The 12,459-nt window shown below is 43.3% G+C and overlaps 2 protein-coding genes across 6 annotated transcripts in view; one reads left to right on the top strand and one right to left on the bottom strand.

Annotated features, from left to right (window-relative positions):
- Positions 1–5,673, bottom strand: part of TMTC3 (transmembrane O-mannosyltransferase targeting cadherins 3) — a 42,343-nt gene extending 36,670 nt beyond the window's left edge. Inside the window, exon 1 of the mRNA XM_004602720.2 lies at positions 5,415–5,673. The gene's annotated coding sequence lies outside the window, so the exon portion shown is untranslated. The remainder of the gene's footprint in view (positions 1–5,414) is intronic.
- Positions 5,674–5,849: 176 nt separating this feature from the next.
- Positions 5,850–12,459, top strand: part of CEP290 (centrosomal protein 290) — an 85,516-nt gene continuing 78,906 nt past the window's right edge. For 4 of the 5 annotated variants that reach the window (XM_055118089.1, XM_055118088.1, XM_004602719.3 and 1 more), the window contains exons 1-5: positions 5,850–6,317; positions 6,624–6,753; positions 7,001–7,078; positions 8,360–8,429; positions 10,704–10,750. In XM_055118089.1, coding sequence (XP_054974064.1) covers positions 6,652–6,753; positions 7,001–7,078; positions 8,360–8,429; positions 10,704–10,750 — 297 coding nt within the window. In that variant the 5' untranslated portion in view covers positions 5,850–6,317; positions 6,624–6,651. The remainder of the gene's footprint in view (positions 6,318–6,623; positions 6,754–7,000; positions 7,079–8,359; positions 8,430–10,703; positions 10,751–12,459) is intronic. The other variant, XM_055118086.1, reaches the window with a different exon arrangement.

Raw genomic sequence — 12,459 nt, 5'->3', positions numbered from 1 at the left:
GACAGACAGACAGACAGACAGACACACACACACACACACACTCACTCATGTTAAACCCTATGGAGTGGTATTTGGAGGCTGGCCCTTTGGAAGATTATGTGAGGGTGAACCACTCACAAATGGGGATAGCATCACCCACATAAAAGAGAGAAATATGAGAAAGACTCCCTTGCCCCTTCTGCCAAGTGAAGACACAGTAAAAAGAATCCTAGAAATCCAAGAAGTGGGTTCTCAAGAGACAAGGCCTTATTTTTGGAGTATTCAGAAATGGGATTCCTGCAGTCTATAATCAATTAAAAACTAGAGTACTCTGTTTCTGTTCTCTGCCTAACAGAGTATTTAATCAGTTGCACTTGCTGAGCAGAGAATACCTTTACATTTACTTATAAAATGGGATATCATGAGTTACAATACAGAAACAAAACTTACTATCATTCCTTCAACAAGGGTGCACCGAGAGCTCACTCTTACAGAATTGTGCAGGGCAGAGGGTACAGCAGGGAAGGGTGCTTGCCTTGAACATGGCAGACTCCGCATTCATACCTAGACCCAGCTTCCTACGTTCCCTGGATACTGCCAGGAGTGATCTCTGAGCCCAGAGCTAGAAGCAAGCCCTGAGCATCCCTGGGTGTGTCCCCCAAATAAAGAAAAACAATAGGACAATTGTAGTATGAACAAAATTGTGCAGGAACTTGGAAACAGAAAAACAGAAAAGTCCTCTTAGTTTAATAATTTTGTGATTAAATAGGGTTCACTAAGTGTAATTTACTATATTATTATTTAAAGTTCCCTAAAATTTGGCCTATAAAATCTTTATTCACACTGACTCCTAACAATTTTCCCAGTTTCCTCATGTCTAGAAGAGACAAGTGTCTGCTTGCTACTCAATTATTCCTCTCCATAAAATAAGGCAAAACATTAACCATGGCCATGTTTTAGTTTAGATGGTGAGAAAGTAAGTTGTTATTATTTTGATAAAGCAGCAAAGAGAGGGTGAAGTAATACTTATGGTACACAAGTTGCTTGGAACAAAGAACAGAGGCAGTAATTATAAAGAGCAAATCTTTCTTGTGATTTTAATCAAATAAAAATGCTGTAAAACTACAGAGAAAAAGAAGGCAGGTCAGGAAAGTGCTCTTGTAATAAGGGAATGAATAAAATAGTCACACAAATAAATCCCTTTACTGAAAGTGAAGTAGAAAATTTGGGGGCTACCAATGGTGAGTTTCAGAAAGAACTTGAATTACATTTTTTGATTCAGTTAGATGCAAGCATTCTATAGAGCATTAAAATCTAGATCAGAGGTTTTCAAATTTATTCAGGCTACCACAGTCTTGTCAGAAAATTAATTATTCAGCACCCAGAGGGAAAATCTACCTTCTTAAAGCAAACCAGAAACTAAGACAGGCAATTATCCTGCTGTATCCTTCCCCATTGTCCAGCACACACACACAAAAAGAAATAAAAAATAAAAATAAAAACATCAAAACCCCCAAACTCATCCTCTCCCCACAAAACAAATAAAAAACCAAACTAGGAGCGATAGCACAGTGGTAGAGCGTTCGCCTTTCACGCAGCAGACCCCTGTTCGATTCCTCCGCCCCTCTCGGAGAGCCCGTCAAGCTACCGAGTATTGTGCCTGCACAGCAGAGCCTGGCAAGCTACCCGTGCGTATTGGATATGCCAAAAAACAGTAACAATAAGTCTCACATTGAGAGACGTTACTGGTGCCCGCTCTAACAAATCAATGAACAACGGGATGACAGTGACAGTGACAGGACTGTTAACTAAGATTTGGGTTAAAAATCTTGGCTTCGTTAGTGAGCAGCAAATTATTTAACTTCTATAAATATGATAAACTAAACTTATAAACATGTTTTCAATTTTCATACTAAGCTTATCTTTAGAATGCCACAATGACCCTTAGTACCCAGCCCCAAACTAAAAGGCCTGCACTTTAAGGTCAAGTACCTGGCCCCAGTCACCCCTACACTGTTGGGAGCAGCCCTACTAAAAAAATGTAAATTAATAAGTTTGTGATCTAAGCATATGTGTACTTAACAAATATGAGATTTCCCGTTTACTATCCACTGATAAAATGTGAAGTAAAAACAATAAAAAATTTGGAGCCAAAGAGATGGTATAGCAAGTACAGCACTTTCCTTGCACGTGGCAGAACTGGGTTCAGTTTGTGGCATCCCAGAGCCCAAGAGTGATTCCTTTGCGCAGAGGCAGAATTTCTGAGCATCCCAGCGTGCCTCCCCTCAGTCTGACTCCAAAGGCACTGAAAATTCAAGTTCTTGAATAACTGATGTTATGAAATGATATATTGATACCAAGACTGAGCTCAAGTGGACTTTAGAAATAATGATTCCAGCAGGTCCTAAGAATCAGGCCCTAAGAACCAGTAAAGCATGTAAGCAGGTGCCCCTTCAGTTAGAAAGAGCCTCTTCAGTCACACACTAAGTTTGATCAGAATTCTTAACCTTTTCAAGTCTTAGTTTCTCGGCTAGAAGATGAAGTCAGTGTAAGTATACACCTATTTCACAGGATTACTATGAAAATTAAGTGAGATAATGAAAAGCTATAATAATCAAGACAGTATGGCATTTGTTTAAAGCACATAGGGGCAAGAGAGAAAGTACAGTGGATAAGGTGCTTGCCTTTTATGTGGGAGATCTGTTCAAAGTCCACCACAGCATATCACCCAGAAAAACCACCAGAAGGGGTGTGATTCAGAGCACAAGGAGGGAAGGATGTGGCTTAGAAGTAGAAGGCATGCCTTTAATATGGGAGAACTTGGGTTCTAACCACAACACTACAAAAGTAACAACAATAACAAAATGAAAACAAACTAAGAATTCAAGCATATGCAAAGAAAAAGGCTAGTTTAATAAATGGTGCTTGGAAAACTAGAGAATCACGTGCAAAAGAATAAAAGGGAGTCCTATCTCACAGATTCATAAAAAAATCAACTGAAAACGTATTACTTGAATATAGGATCCAGAACGAAATAAATCATAGCTTAATTTTGAATTGTGGCAAATACGTGCAAAAGAATAAAAGGGAGTCCTATCTCACAGATTCATAAAAAAATCAACTAAAAACATATTACTTGAATATAGGATCCAGAACGAAATAAATCATAGCTTAATTTTGAATTGTGGCAAATAATTTTTGGATTTGAAACTAGAAGCAAAGGCAACAAAAAACATAACTGAACAGTGGGATTACAGCAAACGAGAAAGAGTGCACGGTAAAGGAAATCAGCAAACCGAAAATAACAAAAGGATAAGGCACTCTACCAATCAGAAGACACTTGCAAATTGCATGTCTAGGGATGGAGAAATGCACAAGAAGTTAGCTGCATGGCTTAGTAAGGACTGCAGAGGTAAGGCTTCCTGAGGCAGATACCTGTCTAATTTTTTTTTTTTTTTTTGCCTTTTGGGTCACACCCAGCGATGCACAGGGGTTACTCCTGGCTCTGCACTCAGGAATTACCCCTGGCAGTGCTCAGGGGACCATATGGGATGCTGGGAATCGAACCTGGTTCGGCTGCGTGCAAGGCAAACGCCCTACCCGCTGTGCTATTGGTCCAGCCCCTACCTGTCTAATTCTTAGTAGAGCAATACAGTCCACTAAGCACCACTGGGGGGGGGGGGGTCATTCCTGGGCACAGAGCTAGGAGGGGCACCCAAGGATGTGGCACCTCCTCCCCCAAATTTGTTTTTAGTTGTGTATTTAACAGGGGCTAAAATAAACTCATCTAATATAAGAGAAAACAAATGACACAATTAAACGGGCTAGGGGGTTGAGCGCCTTCTTACCATACAGGAGGTAGAGTGCACTGGCCCTGCAGGCAAAACCGGGTTTGATCCCTAGGCACCCCAGGTGGTCCCCCAAACAATGCCAGAGGTCAAGCATGAGCACAGAGAGAGCCATAAGAACTCTAACACCCAACGCCCCCATGCAAAAAAGACAAACAAAACAAAATATGTGGTCAGCGGATATCCTTCCCAAGAAGATGCACAGGGCCGGGGCTTCGGAGGAGACAGGAGCAGCACTAAATCTTCAGGTCCTCGTCCTGACAAGAGTGCAGATCCCAGACCCCAGCACTGTCTGAAAGGTACCCAGTGGAAGGCATACAGATTGCCCACAGGCGCTGGGAAAGGTCATCAACAGCACCCATCAAGAGATGGTAACATCAAGAGATGGTAACCCATCAAGATATGGTAACATCAACAGCGACGGTAACTGAACCCCAGCGACGTGGTACACACCCACCAGGAAATAATCCTCGATGGTGAAAAAAAATGCCACTCCCCTTGTGAGAGCTTGCCGAGGCAACGGGGTGAGGCTGAAGACAGTGCAATCTCCCTTCCGGGTGAGACCTCAGAAAAACCCCATGAACAGACATTAGAAACATGAAGCACACTGGCCGAAAGGGGCCCGAGATGCCAAGGCACCGTACTGCCCAGAGAGAAGGCTTGATTCCAGTTATTTGCTACGTTGGAAATTCCGGAGAGCACAGCGGGTGGGGCGCTTGCCCTGCAGGCGGCTGACCCAGGTTAGTTAGTTCCCCAGCACCCCACAGGGATCCCCGAGGAGGAGCCCTGCCTGGAATGATCCCTGGAATGATCCCTGAGCACCCCCCCTCGCCCCCGTAACTACAAGCAAAGTGAGATTCCCGCCAATCTGCCCCAGACTCGTGGGCTGGACAGACGTCGGTCCTCCGGGAGAGAGAAAGCAGTGACGAGGCACGGACCTCCTCCGCCAGGAGCGGGCCGACACAACCCCGGGAGCCGCGAGGGGCTGGAAAGGCCAGTCAGACACGGGCGCTGACAGCTCCCAACTGTCCTCGGGCGGCGGGGAGCGGCGGGACGGGCACGACTTGCCCAGACAAGAACCGGGACGCCGGCCCGCCACCGCGCCTACCCCTCCCCTCCCCAGCCCCTCCTCCCACCCACCCCCCGCTCGGCGACCGCAGGAACGGGGCTGGGGGGGGGGGGACGCGACAAGTTCTAGCCCCCAGCCCCCGTCTCTCTGCTCCTCCCACCTTAGCCGCGAAGGCAGCGGCGCCAAGAGGGTACCCGAGACTGAGGGCTCCCCCCAGTCTGCACTCGCGAGTCGCCCGCCCACCCCCCAACCCCACCAACTGGGCTGCGCGGCCCCTACTCCCAGGGGGGCTGATCGTGATACCCCCCCGCCTTGGAAACAATAAAAACAAAACTTTTCTTCTCCCAGACGGCCCCGGCCCGGGAGATACACCGGCCCGGCGGGAGGCGGGTGTGCCTCGCCTCTCTCCCACCCCGGCTCCCGGCCCTGCCACCTCCCCCCTGAAGTCAAAGCTGCTCAGGACCGCGCTCCGCTCCCCTCAACTCCGCCCCCGCCGCCGCTCGTCAGCCCCACCTCACCTGGGAGCGCGCCGCCCGCTGCAAGGACTCAGGCAAACCTCAGGGACAGCGAGCCCGAGAGCGACGCCACCGAAGGCGCGGTCATGACCTAGGCTCGCTCGGGTCACCCGCGCCAAGGTGCGCGCCCCCACACGACCGCCACCGCGAGGCGCCGCACCGCGCCGCCCGCCTGGGGAATCGCCGCCCGCAGCCCGGCGAGGGTCGCAGGCTCGCGCACAGCACGCCGGGAACGGCCGCGCTCCCGTGCGCCGAGGCTCAAGTTCCCCCGCCGCAGAAGCCTCGGGGCAGGGGTGCATGCTGGGATTTGAAGTCCAACCCTCGCGCCCTCCCGCGGGACCGCGCCGTAAAGCATCACGGCTCCGGTCGTAAATTGTAGGCGGTGCCCCACCTCCCCCCCCCCCCCCTCCCGCCGGCATCCGGGAACCCGACGTTTGCCGGGGCGGGGAATGGTGTCGCCTAGCAGCGGTCGCCGCTACGGCTTGGGCTGCATCGTGACCGGCTTGGCGGCATCCAGCGTCCCGACGGGGACACCACGCTGGCAAACTGGTCAGGCGTGGTGGCGACAGAGCCGGCCCGGTGGGTGCGGTAGAGAGAGATGAGGCCCCGCCCGGAACGGCCGGGCTTGATCTAGCGGGGTGGTTCCCGCCGGCCCCTTCCCACGGCGCGTCGGGTTATTTTTCAGCCTCCGGCCGCCGAGAGCGGTAGCCTCGCCTCCCTGCTCCCCGCGTGTGTTCTCGGCCCATCGGCCTGCTCCAACTCAGGGCCGCCCTCCGTAGTCAGACTGCACTTCAGTCGCTCGTTTCCGCCCCCGGAGCCCCCCGTTTCCTGTTGCTCTGAACCCCGCTGCTAGCAGCCTTCCAGGCACCCCCACGCCTGGCCCCCTCGGATGCCCGCGCTTTGGTGGTAAGGGGGTGCGGAGGAGGGAGCCAGTCAGGCGGGGAAGCACCCTAGTGATCTGTCTGTCCTAGATCTGGGATCTGTTCTAGGTCACTTCGCCCCGCCAGCATCTGCTGGTGTTTGCCAGCCGCAGTAGTTTTGACCCCAGGCTATTTTATTTTGCTTTATCTCTTGATCCAGCTATGGGACCATAACTCTCTGTGAACACCCTAGTTATTGATCGCGGTCTAACCTATTGAACACCGTACATTACTGTAAAAGCAGCAGCGCTGTTTTATTTTGAAAGTGCTAATCCCACTCGTTTTGTTACAGAAAGTAAAACACCGCGTGAGAAGTCAAGATGCCACCTAATATAAACTGGAAAGAAATCATGAAAGTTGATCCAGATGACCTGCCGAGACAGGAAGAATTGGCGAATAATTTATTGGTTTCCTTATCCAAGGTGCTTAAATTGATCACGATGCATACACACAACTCCTATTTGTCTCTCAGATTATGGGACTTTTTTATTTCTTATTTTTTAATTTTTTTAATTTTTTTATTGAGTCACCATGTGGAAAGTGTACAAAGTTTTCAGGTTTAAGTCTCAGTTATACAATGCTCAGATTATGGGACTTTTTGACGGGCAGAGTTCTTAGATTTTGAATAAAAGTCATGGAACTTAAAAAGTTGCTTTTCTGTTTGTTTAGGTGGAAGCAAATGAACTAAAAAATGAAAGTCAAGAAAATGTCATTCACCTTTTCAGAGTGACTCAGTCACTAATGAAGGTTTGTATTCAAGAGATTTTAGTAATAGCTGTGACTAGGAGAAGTTTAACAATCTGTTCTTAATGCCAATGAAAGTACTTTGTATTTATTTCTCAGTCACCACTCAAAAACCAGAATTCTGAAATGTGGATTGACAATTTTACTGTGCAAAAAGCATTGCCATTTTTTGTTCTAAATTTCCTAAAAAAAAAAGGATATTTTATGTTAGTTGTTAAAATAATCCTAGAATTACCTGACGACAACAGATTATTATAAGGATTGTGAGGAAAAGAGATTTAGATGTGAGAAGACCTAGTGATAGGGCAGAGATGGAAGAGTAATTTTAAGAAGTCCTGGTAAAATATTTAGGAGATTCCAGAATGGTGGTTAGCATAAATAAAAACCGGAAATAAAAAGGTGCCTATTATTAAATTTGAGATCAGTGCAGTGAGTTTATAGCACATTGTAGAGGAAACAGATGTCGTGTAATTTGAGATAGGTTGTCAAGGGCTTTAAGTTTCATATTAAGCAAGTTGAACATCTTATCAGCAATAAGAAGTCAATAAAGATTTGGGGTTGGGGGAACCACACTGTGGCGCTCAGAAACCATTCCTGGTTCTGTACTCAGGGACCATATGTGGTGTCATGGGTCACAGCTGGGGTCACCTGCACTGCAAGGTAGGTGCTGTATTCCCTATATTTCAGCTGAGTAAAAAGGTTTTAGTCACAATTGATACAAAATGTATGCATTAGGGGCTAGAATGATGGTACTGCAGACAGGGTGCTTGCTTGGCTGCAGGAGGCAGACCTGGATTTGACCTTGACATCTCATAAGGTCCCCTGGGGCCCTCTAGAAGTGATCCCTGAACATAGAATCAGGAGGAAGCCCTGAGCACACACCCCCCCCTCCACACACACACACTGTGTGCCCCCCCTCCGAACAAACAAGGAAAAAACCACAAAAGTATGTCTTAGGAGAGTTAAATTATTTATGTTAATAGGAGAAACTGAAGGGATGGGAGCTGTTTAGGTATTTTATGCTATTTAGGTATGCTACAAAGGAAGTGAGACAGAAACTTTAAACACATGCACTGAATAAAGAGAGTTGGAAAATAAATAGTGGGAAAGGTTAGAAAGGGAAAAGTTGAATACTTGATGGATATATAAGATGTGTGAGAAGAGTTTTGGACTTAGTATCTCCACATATCAGCTGTAGCAGCGAGTAGGGCGATAACAAAAATCCTTGTTTTCTGTGCACATTCTAATGAAAAGGCATCTTGATTTTTTTTTTTAACTATTTAGATGAAAGCTCAAGAAGCAGAACTAGCTTTGGAAGAAGTTGAAAAAGCAGGTCAAGAACAAGCAAAGTTTGGTAATTATCTGCAAAGCAGATGTTTATAAAAGTGTTAAGTGGTGGATTTATTTATTAAATACTAGAAGATCCATTTTAATTTATGCATTAAGTATATCACTTTATTGTAAAAAGTGATAGGGTCAATCATAAAATAATTTTATTATTGTAATCCTGATGGAATCTTTTTATTTTTGATTGAATCACCTTGAGATACACAGTTACACAGTTACAAAGTTGTTCATGATTTCCTTTCAGTAATAGTGTTCCAACTCCCAACCCCACCAGTATGTTTCCAGCCGCCAATGTCCCTTGTTTCCCTCCACTATAGCCTGCCTCTTCTCTCTCTTTCTCTCTCTCTCTCTCTCTCTCTCTCTCTCTCTCTCTCTCTCTCTCTCTCTCTCTCTCGATCGCTCTCTTTCTCTCTCCATTTTTTACTTCTAGATACTTGGTTATAATATTGTTAGTGGTTGTTCTTGTCATTTTGATGTGTGCCAGTCTCTCTGACATGAGATGGTATCTCATTGTTTTGATTTGCATTTCCCTGATGATTAGTGATGTAGAACATTTTTTCATGTGCCTTTTGGCTGTTTGTCTGAGGAGTTTCTTTGAAGAAGTTTCTGTTCATCTCCCGATTTTATGGTGGCATCAGATGTTTTTTCTTGTGAAGTTTTACCAGTGCCTTATGTATTTTTGATATTAACCTCTTATCAGATGTGTGTTGGGTTGGTAATTTCTCTCATTCCATGGGCTGTCTTTGCATCCTGGTAGTTGTCTCCTTTGAGGTATAGAAGCTTCTTAGTTTAAAATAATTCCATTTCTTTGTCTTTGTTTTCACTTGATCAGTGGTGTTTCATACTTGAAGATGCCTTTAGCTTCAATGTCATGGGTAGTTCTGCCAACATTTTTCTCTAGGTCCCTCATCGATTTAGGTCTCATATCAAAGTTTTAATCCACTTTGTTTTGACTTTTTGCATGGCGTTAGAAAGATGACAGTTTATTTTTTATTTCCACATAACCGATCAGTTCTCCTAGCACCATTTGTTGGAGAGGCTTTCCTTGTTCCACATCATATTTTTTGCTTCTTTATCGAATATTAACTGATCATATACCTGAAGGTCTGTGAAGATTTACAACTCTTATCCCTCTGATTGAGGGTCTGTCTTTATTCCAGTACTATACTGTTTTAAATACTACCACTTTGTAGTACAGTTTGAAGCTTGGGAAAATCGTACCTCCCATCTTCTTTTCCTCAAGGATTGCTTTAGCTATTGGGCTGGGGGATGGAGTGTTGTTCCATATGAAAGTTAAGAGTACTTGATCTATTTCTTTAAAAAATGGCATGGCTATCCTTATAAGGACTGCATTGAATTTCTACAGTGCCTTGGGGAGCATTGCATTTTAGTGATGTTAACTCTCCCAATCCATGAGCAAGTGATGGGTTTCCATTTTCATGTGTCCTCATTTCTTGAAGTAGTGTTTTGTAGTTATCTTCGTAAAGGTATTTCATCTCTTTAGTTAAGCTGATTCTGAGGTACTTGATTTTATGAGGCACAGTTGTGAATGGGATTTTATTATTATTATTATTATTGTTATTATCTCGTCTTTCATTTTTTGTGTAACGAAAACCATGGACTTTTCATATTAATTTTGTAGCTTGCCACTTTTCTATACAAATCTATTGTTCCTAGGAGATTTTTTTTGTAGTGTCATTAGGATTTTCTAAATATAGTACCATGTCATCTGCAAATAGTGAGAGCTTGACTTTTTTCTTTCCTATCTGGATGTCCTTCATATCTTTTTCTTGCTTTATTGCTATATTCAGTAGAAGTGGTAAGACACTTGTTTTGTGCCTGATCTTAGAGGGAAGGCATTTAGTTTTTCCACATTGAGTATGATTATTCCGGCTGCTTCTCCCAGAAGGGAGCATAAAATGAGGCCCGCATAACCATGTCACAGGATTCCACGCCAGGCTGTTTTCATTTGGGGCACCCTAGAGGGGGTCGAATGAGAGTCCTCTCCACTCCAAGTGACCCAGCCCGGGCAGCCGACCTCCACTACCCAACCTCTGCCACGCCCCAGGCCACTTTCCACATTCTCGGGCTGAGCTTCATGCATGAATGAACATATTCCTGAATATATGAGTGACACATCGTAGGACACTCCCTACCCATTTTCCATAATTACTACACCATATTTGGTGGGGTTCAGACAGTAGGCAATAAATCATAGAGGGAAATATGTATATATATAAAGAAAATCTAATCAGTTAAAACATTTTTTTATTTTTAATAGAAAGCCAATTAAGAACTAAAGTAATGAAGTTGGAAAATGAACTGGAGGTATGTGCTTTTCTATTTGTTAGTAATTATTTTGTATTTGTTTTATAGTTGTTGGTTTCATGGTTTTGAATTATTTTAAAGATTTTTGATGACTATGAAGGAAAATTGTGAATGAGAGTATTGTGTTTAGAATTATTTGTTCACCATATATATGCCTGTTATCTGTCATAAATTCTGCTATGGCTTGACCATCTAATTTGAACAAAATAAAAGCACTGAAAGCCTCCTAGACTTTGCCATACCATTATGGCAGATGAGTAATTTCTGAGAAAGTCAAGAGCTCAAATATGCGTGTATTGTTGTGGTAATACGAATATTTTGAGATTATGAGAGAATGTGCTACAAATACTTGCTTTGAAAATATTTTACGTATGCTTATTTGTAATAACTAGGGAAGAATAATATATATTTGTCAAAACTTTTATTTTTATGTTTATTGCCTGTAAGTTGAGAGTAAAACCTTTTTAAGCAGCTGTAAAAATAAGAGCGGAAAATGTGTGGTCATTTTACAGAAGTGAGATGAAATAGAAATTTGTTAGAGAAAATATCCCCCATTAGGGAACCTGGAATCAGACCATTTAAGTTCAAATCCTCATTCTTTCATTAACTATGAGATTGAACGTTATTTACTTTTGAAAATTTCCAACTCTTTAGCTTCTAGGACAGTGACTATTATTGCCAATAAATATTTATTATTGAATTTTACAGTCTCAAAGATTCAGTTTTAGGTTTTGCCAGGCAGCTGCTATAGAGTAGGGCAGGTATTTGGAAGACATTAGTGAGAAAATGCTTGAAGTTATTGATGATTATGAAATCTCAGCTGAGAAGGCAAAAAAGTGAAGTTTGGGATGATGGGGGGTAGGGAGGAGAAGAGTCAAGAGTCAGGAGGTCTCTGACCCTCTCAGATAGGAAATAATTGAAAGATTTTCCCACAGAGACAAAATCTTTATGTGGACACAGGAATTGAAGGCTACAGAGAAGCCAAGAAGAAAGTAATATAATGAGAAATCAGAATGAAAGATATGAGATGCAGAAAAGACCAAGGCAGCTTTTGATTGGAAATTATAATTTCTTAATTATTTTTGAATTGCTTAATTATTTTTGAATTGCAAAGGGACTAGGAAACTAAATATCCTCTGAGATTCAAAGATGCTGTAGTTTTTATGAATTGATGGAAGAGTCAAAGTCTTGAAGTTGTAGGTTGGTATAAATCAACATGTCTTGATACTAAGTTTTTAGATGTGAAAGAATGCTGTATATCCCAAATGAAAGAGTTCCAAATGAATTGGCTTACTAAATGAGCCAAACTGCAACTATGGCAAAGATTTGTATATGAGGGTTTAGTATAAAGATTGAAATTATGAAATATTTACTTAACTTGGAGAAGTTTCGAAAACACAATGGAAACTTTCTGAAGCAAGTAAATTATAAAAAATAAGTAGTTTAAGTAGTAGAGTAACAGAAATGTACGGTGAAGAGATGAAGGTGTTAGTGGTGAAATGGCCAAAGTATTTGTAACATGACCATAGATCACAGGAACATGGAGTGAAATGAATTTAGTCTGCTACAACATTTTTCAAGAATCGGTCTGGACTTTCTGATATGGTGTCATTAAACACTTGTTACTATTTTCATTTAAATTATCCACAATTATAGTGAATAATTTGGTTCTTTAGTTGCAGATTTCAAGTGAAAGCAATAGCAACATG

Source organism: Sorex araneus, chromosome 10 (genome assembly GCF_027595985.1).
Source record: "Sorex araneus isolate mSorAra2 chromosome 10, mSorAra2.pri, whole genome shotgun sequence".
In the NCBI taxonomy this organism is placed as follows: Eukaryota; Metazoa; Chordata; class Mammalia; order Eulipotyphla; family Soricidae; genus Sorex; species Sorex araneus.
This window is presented reverse-complemented; position numbering and strand designations above follow the sequence as displayed.